Raw genomic sequence first — 15272 nt, forward strand, 5'->3', positions numbered from 1 at the left:
CATTTTTATGCTCAAAAATGCATAAAATAAGCTTTCAAAATATCCCTTGACAATCCCCCATTTAATGTTTAATGTAGGCCAAGAATACATAGCATATGTTTAAGTTTCTTTTTTAAATATCCACAAAAAAGTGATTTGGCGAGGGATGACTGCATAGTGATTAGGGATGATGTTCGAAACTGGTTCTCCCGGTTGTTCGATAAAAAAAGAACCGTTCGATAAGAAAAGAACCGATTCCATGGACTCAAATCCCTTTTTGAGAACCGGTTACCGTTATCGAGGCCACTATAGTAAACACAAATAGTTGGTTCTTTATTCGAATCCCTGGGAACGAATCCCGTCCCACAAGAAATGCCCTGTGTGACATCACAGGAAATGACGTAGCTCAGTCTAACGACTGAGCTACGTCATTTCCTGTGATGTCACACAAGCAACAAAACAAATGGACCCTAAAAAAACGCCTCAAGGCATGGCTAGTCACCTATAGTGATCACAGAGACAGGTTGTTTTTGTGTTACTGTATATATTTGTTTTTCTGAAAAATCCCACTTAATATACTTTGGGTAACAACAGTCAATATTTTTTTTTTTTTTTTTTTTTAGGGGGGTAACAGTCAATATTTATTTATTTATTTTATTTTTCTTATAAAATAAAAGTGAGCTTTTGTTAAACCAAATATATATATATTTTTTTCCATATACAACAACCTATCTGGATTCGATAAGAGAATCGATAAGGAATCGGTTCGATAAGAGGATTCGATAATGGGCTCGAACTCGATAATTTCTTATCAAACATCATCCCTATTAGTGATGCTGTGTGAGGCTGAGCCAATCAGTGACCACGGTACTAAGCAGCCTGCTCTGATTGGTTTGGTCCCATCTAGTTTCCCATACTACTGTAGTGCTGCCATTTTTATTCAATTTAGCCATTTTTATGCTTAATTTAGACCAAAACCGCACACAATTTGTTTAGAAATTATATATTTTTAAATCCACGATACAGTGAGGGGGCAGACTCTGAGGGAGGACTGTACCATGAAATACTGGTTTACGCTCCAATCAGTAAATGGACAGACAACTGGTGTCTTCATCTGAATTGAACGCCTGAAATCAAATAACTTTTGATATTCTTGTGCTGCATGGACGCCGTTCTCTCAATAAATGTTCTATTATTCAGGTGACCTGGTCTTGTTTGGCATGGATCAAACTGCAAAGAGCCAGTTGACGCCAAAGCCAAACTGCGCCTGGAGAACGCTGATCTTAAACCAAAGTGTGGAGGACTGAGCTTTTCAGAGACCACTTCTCTGCGTGCGGAACAGACAAAAAAAAAAAGTGCGCTCGAGTGTTGGTCCGACCGACCCGACGACGGATGGAACGAAGGTGCCACGAACGCTGCGTGCGTTTGAGCTTATCAGATGCGTGACAGCGACACTGGCTGTGGGCTGGTCACACTGGAGTCTTGAGTGGGAGCAAATCCACAACAAAGTGTGCAAAGTGAGAGAGCAGAGGGCTACTGTCAAGCCCTCGTAAAGAAAGTCTCACTAAACAACAAACTACACACCTAAAACATGCTGATTGACTCACACAAACACACACATACTGGTTATCATTTGGAATGGGGACCAAGTTTTTGATCATGACTTGTGGGGACCACCCTTTCTACAGGTTGTGGAGGCATAAAAACAATGGTGTAAAATGTCCACTGCCCAGTGAGCTCATACACGTCTTTAAATCTCTGGATTGATGAAGTAATGCGCTGATCATTCTTACTGGGGACCCTGGGGAAAAAGACTTCATTAGCTTCATGGGGACCACATTTAAATCATTTTGCATATTCACACAAATTTGTACGTGACTACTGAGGACCATTTAAAAAATAAAAATAAACTTCCAATTAAGTATGACATGATCCTCAGAATACAGCACTACAACTGTCCTATTATAGCAGGGGTGTCCAAAGTGCGGCCCGGGGGCTCCATCTGCGGCCCGCAGCTAATTGTTTACCGGCCCGCCACACATTCTGGAAATGCTACTGCAAAAATGAAAAAAAAAACATAAAAAAAAAAGTGGAATGAGGTGAAATCTAACTAGAAAAAGTTGCAATGTTGACGGAAAGCTGCCATGCAGGCTGTTTTTTTTCTTTTGTCTATCTTTATTTAAATTGTTTTGCCATTGCTCCAAAAAAACAACAACAACAATGTTATTTTGAATTATTGACCTATTTAAGGCTCCAATTATTTGAAAAATTTCACTTTAAAATGTTTTATGTGGAAAATATTGCATACCGTATTTCCTTGAATAGCCGCAGGGGCGCTAATTAATTTAAAACCTCCTGTCACTCCGGCGTTTACCGGAAGCCTGCGGGATGGCTGTGCATGCGCTAATTATTTTAAAACCTCTTCTCCATTTGCAGCTCCTTCTGACCAAAAGCATTGATAACTTGTTTATAGAAGTCGTCCTTATTTTCTTTCTTCAGTTTTAAAAGTCTCTCTGTCTCGATGGAGATATTCCTTTAATTATTACCTCCTGCTTTGATTGAAAGTCCAGTTTAGAAAACTGTTTTATTTTAGATACCGGTATGTAATCCTCCATGTTAAAAGTTCAGGCGAGAGGGAAAAAAAGACGATCTGTTGCTGCGTGTTGTCACTTCTTCTGCAGTACCGGAAGTCGCAAGAAGGATCACTAGCGCCCTCTACCATCAGGAGGCGGGAGTCATTTAATGACTCATACCGTATTTGACACACGCAGCTACGGTATATTAATAAAACATAGCTGCTTACTGTTCTTTTTAGCATACCGTACCGGTATTCAATAGCTTGGACCTTAAATCCTAGTGATTAACTTTATCTTTTTTCCTTTGTGCGATTGCAAACTACTGAAATCAGCTTCCTCCATTTTGAAAATGAGGACAGGTAAAGCGTCACTCGTGACGTAACGAATTTGACCCGGCGGAAGTTCTAGACATATGCTAAATATTTTGCGAAACGAGTTTGACCCGGTGAAAATTATAGACATGCGATAATAAAATTAATATTTTGCGAAAAGAATTTGATCCGGCGTTAATAATGAACCGGCGATAAGGCCAAGCATGCGTTAATTATTTTGAGAAACGAGTTTGACCCGGCAGTAATTCTAGACGTGCGAATACTATATTCCCTGCGCCAATTCAAGGAAATACGGTATGTTGTGTGGTTGCCATACAAAAACATCAACGTTTTCTTTGACAAAAGAGCATAAAACAAACAAAATAATGGTTCAATCGTAAAATCGACATATATATCTGAAGTTGATTTCTTAACTTAAGTGTTGAAAGTAAAAAAAAAACAGTAAAAATGTATCACTTTATGAGTGGGGCATCTTTTGGATCCGAAATATATTTAATGGGATTTTATTTATCATTTTCACTGTGATTACTCAAAAATAATAATGGTGTCCTGCATTATTGATGTTTTTAATGCTCTAATTACTTCACATCAAACATTGCTTTCTGAATGTTTTGGGCAGTGGGGGAAATATTGCATATTTCAGTTTTATTATAAAAAATAAAGTTGTCTGACAGAAAAGGCATAAAACCTTTTGGGTTTTTTTAACTTTATATCAACCTGAAGTTGATATACTGTAGAGATTTACTGCAAGCATTAAATAATTAAAAATAATAATAATTTGACTTGTTTTTAGCATTTTAATGACTTAAAACCTTTATGGTCCCCGGGAACCCTAAAGGTAAAAAAACCCCAACCAAAATCCATATATTTTGTTATGGTTTGAAAATGAGAAATATCAAAATGGCCCCCGCACGCTTGAATTTTTCCGTGTGCGGCCCTCAGTGGAAAAAGTTTGGACACCCCTGTCTTATAGGAAGTTTCACCACTTAAATGTTCAAGCAAATCCTGCATCTTCTGTGACATGACTGAAAACTGCTATTTAGTAGTAATGAAGTTGTCTGCAACTCCAACTAGCATATATAGAAGGATGGAACATTCTGAATGTGAATCATACTTTAAAAACTTTATAAACATGTTTTATGGGCCGACGCTTCAAGATCACTTGTGCATCTTCAGAATGGATCTGACTATCATTTAAAAAGGTTTCCCTTTAGGGGACCTGTTTTTTTTGTCCCCATACCGTCAGAGGTCCCCTAAAGGTGACTGTCTAAACAGAGCGATGTCCCCATTAAGTAAGCATTGCCAGAACACACACACACACACACACACACACACACACGCACACACACACACACGCACACACACACACACACACACACACACACAGGTTCTTGCTGAGAAAAGGTGAAGCATGTTGGCAGACACAACAACAACAACAAAGACAAAAGGCACTTCTAATCTCTTCACTCTTTTTCCAAAGGACGACTACACTTTTTTTTTTTTTTTTGCCTTTGACTACACTTTTTAAATTTTTTTTAATTTTGCCTTTGGTTTATACGGAGCCCTTAAAGGGACATGGGGGAAATGTTAATTTATTTTTTTTGTGTGTATTTTTTTAGACACGTATCTCGTGCGCACGAGAAACTTTTTATAAAGTTATAAAAAAATGTTTAAATAATAATTATAATTTAAAAAAAAAAATTTTTTTTAGACATGTATCTATTGAACTTTCTCGTGCGCACGAGAAACTTTTTGTAAAGTTATAAAAAAAAATAAAAAAAAATTGCGCACAAGAAAGTTTCTAATGCAAACGGGATACATGTCTAAAAAAAAATAAAAAATAAAAATATAATTATTTTTGTATAACTTTTTATAAAGTTATAAAAAAAATGAAAAAGAGATACCTGTCTAAAAAAAAATAAAATATTTATTTTTATTAGATACATGTCTAAAAAAAAAAAAATTACAAAAAATATATTAAAAAAAAATGTCCTCATGTCCCTTAGGGGCTCCGTAGGTTTAGCATTCTCGTGTAATCAATCAATCAAAGTTGACTTATATAGCCCTAAATCACGAGTGTCTCAAAGGGCTGCACACGTTTGTTTTTCATTTTTTTATGCATTCTAACCAGTAAATAAATGCCCTGCCTGTAAAGCGCTCTAAAACATAAAAAAACACTTAATTAAGGTTTTAAATATACGCTGTAACGTAATATATCAATAACATTAAAGTTAAAGTACCATTTATTGTCCCACACACACTAGGTATGGCGAAATTTTTGTATGCATTTGATCCATCACCCTTGATCACCCCCTGGGAGGTGAGGGGAGCAGTGAGCAGCAGCGGTGGCCGCGCCCGGGAATCATTTTTTGGTGATTTTAACCCCCAATTCCAAGCCTTGATGCTGAGTGCCAATCAGGGAGGTAATGGCTCCCATTTATTTGATAGTTTACATATTTTGATCTGTTCAGCGCATTCATTTCAAAACCTTCGCTATTTCTGACTGATTATTACTCACTGCAGCCTTCATGAGAGTCAACACACATAACAAAACATCACTTACTGTACAAGGTCTGCTGTCGGGATGCCTACTGTTAGGGTGTTGACAGCGACGGGGCAAGCTACTTGGAAAATGTAGCAGGCTAAGCTACAAGTTACTCTCCATTAAACGTAGCTAAATTTAGATTTTGTTTACTAGTTTTGATGACCCGCCTTATCTTGCCTCTGATTGGCCAGTCCGTAATGTTTGGCCCTAACCTTAGCCAATTGTGACTCATCATATGAACACCAACCAATCATCATGGATGTTCTCATTGGATTTTCTACATATTTTTTTTGCCTGGATTCACGGTTCATTTTCTCTCTTTGTAGCTTTGATGTAAGCTACCTCGCTATATAAGTAGCTAAGCTACAGGAAAAGCTACTCGTTAAAAAGTAGCTAAGCTACCGCCAAGCTACTGGGAGATGTAGTTAAGATACGTAGCTTAGCTACATGTAACTTGTTACTGCTATATAAGTTAAAAAAGTAGCTAAGCTACCGCCAAGCTACTGGAAAACGTAGTTTAGCTACGTAGCTTAGCTACATGTATCTTGTTACTGCCCATCCCTGAAAGTTGATATATTCCCGTTTAGATGAAGAATAACTCATAATCCTCGCCAAGCGTCTTTTCGGGTTCTTTGTCGCCATTTCCAGGTCTAAATTGGATGCCACAGTGTACCAATTTGTCGGACTATGTCCTCATCCTTGTACTGTCCAGGTGAGAGGGGAATATTTATGATGTAAAACAAACTTTCACGAGCTCCGAGGCGAGAAAGCAGCTCAGCTGCCGACGATGTCAACATAGCAGCAACAAGCAAGTTAGCTCACTAAAAATAGTCTGTCTGCGTTAGCGCTTATAATAACAATATCACAATACTTGGTAATATTCAAATCACAAAGTTTAAATGGAGTATTGTTGGCACTTTATGGGCCTGGCATTAACTCCACTGTAAGCAAACTTTTATTCACGAGGAAATGTAGTTAAGCTACGTAGCTTAGCTACATGTAGCTTGTTACTGCTATATAAGTTAAAAAAGTAGCTAAGTTACCGCCATGCTACTGGAAAACGTAATTAAGCTACGTAGCTTAGCTACATGTATCTTGTTACGGCCCATCACTTAAAGTTGATATATTCCCGTTTAGATGAAGAATAACTCATAATCCTCGCTAAGCGTCTTTACGGGTTTGTGTCGCCTTTTCCGGGTCTCATTTGGATGCCAAAGTGTACCAATTTGTCGGATCATGTCCTCATCCTTGTACTGTCCAGGTGAGAGGGGAATATTTATGATCTAAAACAAACGTTCACGAGCTCCGAGGCGAGAAAGCAGCCCAGCTGCCGACAATTTAAACACAGCAGCAACAAGCAAGTTAGCGCTATGTGTCAATGCGCTGCTAAAAATAGTCTGTCTGCGTTAGCGCTTATAATAACAATATCACAATATTTGTTAATATTCAGGTCACAAAGTGGAAATGGCGCATTGTTGGCACTTAATGGGCCTGGCATTAACTCCACTGTAAGCAAACTTTTATTTATGAGGAAATGTAGTTAAGCTACGTAGCTTAGCTACATGTAGCTTGTTACTGCCCGTCACTTAAAGTTGATATATTCCCGTTTAGATGAAGAATAACTCATAATTCTCGCCAAGCGTCTTTTCGGGTCTGTGTCGCCATTTCCGGGTGTCCAGGTGAGAGGGGAATATTTATGATCTAAAACAAACTTTCACGAGCTCCGAGGCGAGAAAGCGGCTCAGCTGCCGACGATGTCAACATAGCAGCAACAAGCAAGTTAGCTCTCTGTGTCACTGCTGTAGGGTTGGCATTTCTAGTTAATTTAGCCATTTTTATGCTATAAAATGCTTAATTTAGGTCAAAACTGCATAGAATAAGCTTAGAAAATATACACCCTAAAATCCCCTGTTTAATGCTCAAAGTAGGCCAAAAATACATAGCATATGCTTTACAAATATCCACCAAAAGCCCCAATTTAATGCCTTATTTAGGCCAAAAATACATAGAACGTTTATTTTTATTTTTTAAATATCCACAAAAAAAGTGATTTGGTGAGGGACGACTGCTAAAAAATGCTTAATTTGGGCCAAAACTGCAGAGAATATGTTTAGATTTACTATATATTTTTTCAATCCACGATACAGTGAAGCCGCAAACTCTGAAGCGCGACGCTAAAAATAGTCCGTCTGCGTTAGAGCTTATAATAACAATATCACTAGTACTTGGTAATATCCAAGTCACAAAGTTTGAATGGAGTATTGTTGGCACTTTATGGGCCTGGCATTAACTCCACTGTAAGCAAACTTTTATTTACGAGGACATGTAGGGACGACTGTATAATAATGCTGTATGAGTTCCCAAAAACAAATGCAGTATTGACATTTTTAGTCAATTTAGCCGTTTTTATGCTCAAAAATGCTAAATTTGGGCCAAAACTGCAGAGAATATGCTTAGATTATTATTTTTTTCAACCCACGATACAGTGAAGCCACAAACTCTGAAGCGCGACGCTAAAAATAGTCCGTCTGCGTTAGCGCTTATAATAACAATATCACTAGTACTTGGTAAAATCCAAGTCACAAAGTTTGAATGGAGTATTGTTGGCACTTCATGGGCCTGGCATTAACTCCACTGTAAGCAAACTTTTATTTACCAGTTAGAATGCATTAAATAAAGGTCTTGTCCCTCGTATTGACGTTGAACCAAAAGCAAAATTTCAAAATAAAGTGCAGTTTCCCTTTTCTAAGCCCTCACTTCTCGTTGAACTGCCGACAGACGTGTGTGCAAGGTGCAGTACCACGGACATGAGCGTGTGGGGAGAGCTGCTTTCATTCGGACTAAAAGTAGCAGTAAACGTTGCAAAAAGACTCGTAATTTCCTGATAGCTAAGGCGTGCGTTTTTTTGACCCCGGTGCTAATTATTCAACTTTCCTGATAAAAAAAATACATCTTTTCTAGCCCTTCATCACACTCCTCTCGGCGGATCCAACTCGTGTCCCCTTTGCAAAAACACTCTACAAAAATATGTTTTTTGTTTTTTTTTGGCAAGTGAGATTTAGACTTAACGTTGTGCTTTGAAAGTGAAACCTGAATCGAAACAAAAAAGGGGAGGCGAGAGGAAACGAAAGTGATTCTTCTGCATAGTACAAGCACCCATGTCGTGCTTTCACGGTACACGTCGGAAACCAAACAGGAAGGACTAGCTTTAAGTTTTCTTGCTACATGAAAAAAAGACATCCTTCATTTGGCTCACATTAGCTGGATGCAGGAAATGGAAGCTAAGCGCCACACACACACACACGCACACACACACACACACACACACACACACACACACACACACACACACACACACATTCTTGTATTTGTTACCTTCTTGAGACCTCAGGAAAATGCCTACCTTTTTAAGACCACCCTTTCTAGATATATAAAGATTTGTATTTACAACATTAATAATATATACATACTATGCAAATATAAAAAAGATAAGCTTTTAGTTATTTTTTGTAATTGTTTTCTTTGTAATTGGTTTTTAATCTTCATTACTTCAAGTTATATGTCTCTATTTACATATTCATTTTATTTATTTATATTAATTTTGGCCCGGATCATGTTTTGTTATTTTCTGTTAGTTTTGGGCTCCCTCAGTTTCTGTTTTTTGTGCACCGTTGAGTTTGTTTTTAGTTACCATGGGTGCTTATTGTTTCCACCTGTCTCTGATTGGTGTTCGGGACGCTCACCTGTTTCCCGAGCACTAATTAGAGGGACTATTTAATCCTGCTGGCTTCATTGCAACAAGTTACGTTAGTATTTCTTGACTCCTAGTTTATGCTTCCTGAGCTAACTTGGTACCTTAGCTTCCCGTGCGCTCGGCACGTTGTTCCTTCTGCTTGCTTTCTGTTTTTGGTACGTGTTTTAATTTTGTAGGTTAAATCATGTTCCTACCTGCACGCCTTGTCCAGAATGGTCCGTCTGTATCCCGGGGGGAAGCTGCCGTAACAGAATGAAGCCAGGCCGACTGACCGGCTGTTAGAATAATTATGTGTAAAGTTATCACACAACTTTAGTATGCTTAAAGTCCGTTGCTATAGTTATTAGCTATTGTGCTCAAGTTAGATTTTTGTATTGTGAAGAATGAATATATATATATATATATATATATATATATATATATATATATATATATATATATATATATATATATATATATATATATATGTATATATATATATATATATATATATACACTACTGTTCAAAAGTTTGGGGTCACCCAAACAATTTTGTGGAATAGCCTTCATTTCTAAGAACAAGAATAGACTGTCCAGTTTCAGATGAAAGTTCTCTTTTTCTGTCCATTTTGAGCGTTTAATTGACCCCACAAATGTGATGCTCCAGAAACTCAATCTGCTCAAAGGAAGGTCAGTTGTGTAGCTTCTGTAACAAGCTAAACTGTTTTCAGATGTGTGAACATGATTGCACAAGGGTTTTCTAATCATCAGTTAGCCTTCTGAGCCAATGAGCAAACACATTGTACCATTAGAACACTGGAGTGATAGTTGCTGGAAATGGGCCTCTATACACCTATGTAGATATTGCACCAAAAACCAGACATTTGCAGCTAGAATAGTCATTTACCACATTAGCAATGTATAGAGTGTATTTCTTTAAAGTTAAGACTAGTTTAAAGTTATCTTCATTGAAAAGTACAGTGCTTTTCCTTGAAAAATAAGGACATTTCAATGTGACCCCAAACTTTTGAACGGTAGTGTATATATATGCAAGAGTTATTTCTTTCTATTCATAGTCATATTTGAAAAGAGCTAGTGTTTTTCCATTTCTTCTCTTTCTGTTTGTCCGCAGGTAAACTGTGTTAACCTTGAAGACTTGGAATCTAAGACTTGGAGTAGTCCCTTATATCTTATCTTTAGTTGAACAATGAGCCTGTATGTCCCATCTGGGGATGGTGGGGGCTGTTTGCAGATTGAAGAAGTAGTCTCTTCCGTATGAGTGTTAGAACAACTTAAGAAGACGGGGTGAATGTATTAATCTGGGTTGTTCTCCTGAAATTTCAGTAAAACTTGTTGATATTCCTATTCTGTTCTGGTGATCCTTCTTACTCAGCAAATATGTCATCCAAAAGAACTTGGGATTGACCAGTAAATTAAATTCCCTTGGAGGAAGAACTGGTCCCGACACAACAGTATCCAAAAGATTGCCAGCCGTCTCTATTAGTGTTGTGTCCAGACTCGGCCTGCTGACTGCCAAGGCCGAACACCGCCGTGACGCAGACAGAGCAGAGACAAGGCGATATCACCAGCGTCAACACATTTGCATTTTTGTATAATCATATATTGTGTCTAACTGGAGTTCCCTTCCCTCAGCGACAGCTTCAGTGATGTAACAGGGATCTTCCAAATAATTAGAGGAAGCACGCGGGACGGACTTTTAGAACGTAGTTTGGATCTGTAACTAGAATACAGCCCAAAGCACGTGTCTCCTCATGAGCTAAATTGAACTCTGTCTCTGCATGATTCCTTTGCTTCTTATCTGATTAATAGATGTCATCAGTGTTTGAACCTGACACCGGCAAAGGCAGGATTGAATAGTCCCTCTGATTAGTGCTCGGGAAACAGGTGAGCGTCCCGAACACCAATCAGAGACAGGTGGAAACAATAAGCACCCATGGTAACTAAAAAACAAACTCAAGGGTGCACAAAAACAGGAACTATGGGAGTCCAAAACTAACAGAAAATAACAAAACATGATTCGGGCCATGGATCATGACAAAATTTGGCCAAAGGGGGCGCATTTCAATTTCTTACACACACTTGTTATTACATATGTTGGCCAGAGGGGGAGCACCTAATTTTGACACACACTTGTTATTTCATATGTTGACCAGACGGGGAGCACTTTTTAAAACTGACACAGTCAATTATAAAAATCCCTCCTTTTTTGATGAGACATTCTCTATTAGATGCGATGGTTTTCCGTATTGGGACCATGATTTCGGTCCTAACTTGTTCACCGGTCCTCATATGGACCGTACTTTTCCTTGTGGATGTCTCAAGAAGGGTAGAAATACAAGAACACACACACACACACACACACACACACACACACACACACACACACACACACCGACTGCACGTATGGCTGAAATATACTGTTCTCTTTTCTCTGTACATTAAATGTTCTACAGCTCTGTGAGTCAAGCTTGTGATAAAAAACGACGACAACAGTCAAGCGCAAGGAGGGGAAGAAGTACTGCGAGTAAATACCAGCGGACAAAGCAAGTACCTCGGGGAAAGGAGAGACAGTACCGTGGATACAACAATCACATGGGTTGATGCTCTGCAAGCGGCGGACACAAACAGAAGCACTAACAGTTACGTCCATGGCTACAGGTGCTACGGTCTTAAAGAGGATCTAGAAACAAAGCTGGATGCAGGAATCTTTCGACAACTTCAGTCAACCTGAATAGAGGAACCGCAATAATCAATAATCAATAATCAATAATCAATGTCCATCTAGTGTATTGTGATCGAAAACTAGCTCACAACATACCAAATACGGAGCATCCGGAAAGTATTCACAGCTATTCACTTTTCCCACATTTTGCTATTTTACAGCCTTGTTCCAAAATGGAATACATTCATTTTTGTCCTCAAAATTCTACACACAATACCCTATAATGACAATATGAAGGTATTTTTTTAACTTTGAAAATGTATCAAAGACAAAAATACTAAAAAAAAAACCGTGTGTATATAAGTATTCACAGCCTTTGCTCAACACTTTGTTGATGCACCTTTGGCAGCAATTTGAAGCTGGATGCATTAAACAATGTAACAAGGTTTTCCTAAATAAATCAACTCAAGTTATGGAAAAAAAAAAAGCCAACATGACACTGCCATATTTATTATTGAAGTCACAAAGTGCATTATTTTTTTAACATGCCTCAAAGCAGCAGCTTGGAATTTGGGACATGCTCTCCCTGAGAGAGCATGAGGAGGTTGAGGTGGGCAGGGGGGTGTATATTGTAGCGTCCCGGAAGAGTTAGTGCTGCAAGGGGTTCTGGGTATCTGTTCTGTTGTGTTTATGTTGTGTTACGGTGCGGATGTTCTCCCGAAATGTGTTTGTCATTCTTATTTGGTGTGGGTTCACAGTGTGGCGCATATCTGTAACAGTGTTAAAGTTGTTTATACGGTCACCCTCAGTGTGACCTGTATGGCTGTTGACCAAGTATGCCTTGCATTCACTTGTGTGTGTGAAAAGCCGTAGATATTATGTGATTGGGCCGGCACGCAAAGGCAGTGCCTTTAAGGTTTATTGGCGCTCTGTACTTCTCCCTACGTCCGTGTACACAGCGGCGTTTTAAAAAGTCATACATTTTACTTTTTGTACACCGATCATTTTGAAACCGATACCGATAATTTCCGATTTTACATTTTAAAGCATTTATCGGCCGATAATATCCGCAGTCCGATATTATCGGACATCCCTAATTATTTACAATGTGTTTTTTTGTTTAGTTTCGCCGACTGTGAAGAACAACTTTTCACGGAGTCAGGGTTATTGTGTGTAGAATTTTGAGGAGAAAAAAATGAATGGATTCCATTTTGGAATAAGGCGTAACAAAATGTGGGAAAATACTTTCCCTGCTGCACCGTACGTACCATGCGTTCTTGTGTACCTCGGTTCAAACGCAGGCTTGCTGAGAGAGAGCAAGGAGCCGAAGCGCTTGAAAATAAAGAACTTTTAAACCCCCCCCCCCTCAAAAAAAAAAAAGAGTATATTTTAAAGCTGGCACCACTCTCTACTAGTGACACAGGCTGGTGGTCATTCAAAGCTATGACGTGAGCGTCAGTTCGTCGTTCCTCCCCCGAAAAATATCCACGCCACAAAATGTACCTGGGCCTTTCCTCGTCTCCCAGGCTCCAGTGATGACACCACCCTCTTCTCGGCCCTCTCGAGGTGTGAAGCGAGCCCAGCCGGTCCCTTTTCCAGCTCAGGCTTTTGTCTACGGAGCGTCGGCAGGCAGTCTGGGGATAACAGTTCGGGCCTTTGTCTACAGTTAGGAGTTTAAGGCGAAAAGCAACAACAACAAAAAAAAAAAGTGCCTCCTTTAGATTTTCCTGTCCTCAAACTGACCCCCCCCCCCTCTTTAAAAAGATGAGTAATGTGTGCTTATCCTGTAACACATCCTCTGAATCCAGATGTGTGCTTGTAAATGTGTCACACTGGGTGGGTGGAACCGACGCTGTACAGTCACGTCATGCTAAACTGTACAGTGCGGAGTTACAAGATGCTGTGCTTACTGTGAAAGCCATGCTGCTAGCAAGAAGTGCTCCGGGGTTCCGTGGGAAAAAAAATACAGCCCCCTACCCCCCCGCCTCTAGCTAGAGAGTCATGCTCGTTAAGCCGATTGGACTCGCCGTTTTAAAAACCAGGAACGACCCCCTTCTTCAGCTTTAAAAAGTGAAAGATGTCCCCCTCGCTCCGCCCGCTTGGGGGTTCGTTCATCTGGGGTGCTGGTTCTGATTCTGAGAGCGGGCCAGGACCGGGTACGCCAGGTTTACATTCAGCTGGTCGTTGTGTTGGATCAGGGAGACGTTTTTGTAGTGGAGCACCAGGTCTTTCAGGGAGGAGTAGAGGTTGTACGGCTCGGCGAAGCCGTAGCCCGTGGACGTCTTGTTGATGACGCAGTGTTTGGCCTCGCCGTCCATGCTGCAGAGAAAGAGAATCATTCCTGAATGACTGTCCTGAAAGTATAACAAGGCCCATCTACAAACCCCGTTTCCATATGAGTTGGGAAATTGTTTTAGATGTAAATATAAACGGAATACAATGATTTTCAAATCATTTTCAACCCATATTCAGTTGAATATGCTACAAAGACAACATATTTGATGTTCAAACTGATAAACATTTTTTTTTGTTGCAAGTAATCATTAACTTTAGAATTTGACGCCAGCAACACGTGCCAAAGAAGTTGGGAAAGGTGGCAATAAATACTGATAAAGTTGAGGAATGCTCATTAAAGACATATTTGGAACATCCCACAGGTTAACAGGCAAATTGGGAACAGGTGGGTGTCATGATTGGGTATAAAAGTAGATTCCATGAAATGCTCAGTCATTCACAAACAAGGATGGGGCGAGGATCACCACTTTGTCAACAAATGCGTGAGCAAATTGTTGAACAGTTTAAAAAAAACCTTTCTCAAGCAGCTATTGCAAGGAATTTAGGGATTTCACCATCTACGCTCTGTAATATCATCAAAGGGTTCAGAGAATCTGGAGAAATCACTGCACGTAAGCAGCTAAGCCCGTGACCTTCGATCCCTGAGGCTGTACGGCATCAACAAGCAACATCGGTGTGTAAAGGATATCACCACATGGGGTCAGGAACACTTCAGAAACCCACTGTCAGTAACTACAGTTGGTCGCTACATCTGTAAGTGCAAGTTAAAACTCTCCTATGCAAGGCGAAAACCGTTGATCAACAACACCCAGAAACGTTGTCGGCTTCGTTGGGCCTGAGCTCATCCAAGATGGACTGATACAAAGTGGAAAAGTGTTCTGTGGTCTGACAAGTCCACATTTCAAATTGTTTTTGGAAACTGTGGACGTCGTGTCCTCCGGACCAAAGAGGAAAAGAACCATCCGGATTGTGATAGGCGCAAAGTTGAAAAGCCAGCATCTGTGATGGTATGGGGGTGTATTAGTGCCCAAGACATGGGTAACTTACACATCTGTGAAGGCACCATTAATGCTGAAAGGTACATACAGGTTTTGGAGCAACATATGTTGCCATCCAAGCAACGTTACCA

General features: G+C 39.6%; 1 protein-coding gene across 1 annotated transcript in view; it reads right to left on the reverse strand.

Annotated features, from left to right (window-relative positions):
* Positions 1–373: 373 nt before the first annotated feature.
* Positions 374–15272, reverse strand: part of LOC133631451 (phosphatidylinositol 3-kinase regulatory subunit gamma-like) — a 61914-nt gene continuing 47015 nt past the window's right edge. Inside the window, exons 16-17 of the mRNA XM_062023652.1 lie at positions 13352–14167; positions 374–1780 (exon numbers count right to left, since the gene is read on the reverse strand). Of these exons, the coding sequence (XP_061879636.1) occupies positions 13960–14167 (208 nt within the window). The 3' untranslated portion in view covers positions 374–1780; positions 13352–13959. The remainder of the gene's footprint in view (positions 1781–13351; positions 14168–15272) is intronic.

Source organism: Entelurus aequoreus, linkage group LG16 (assembly GCF_033978785.1).
Source record: "Entelurus aequoreus isolate RoL-2023_Sb linkage group LG16, RoL_Eaeq_v1.1, whole genome shotgun sequence".
Lineage (NCBI taxonomy): Eukaryota > Metazoa > Chordata > Actinopteri > Syngnathiformes > Syngnathidae > Entelurus > Entelurus aequoreus.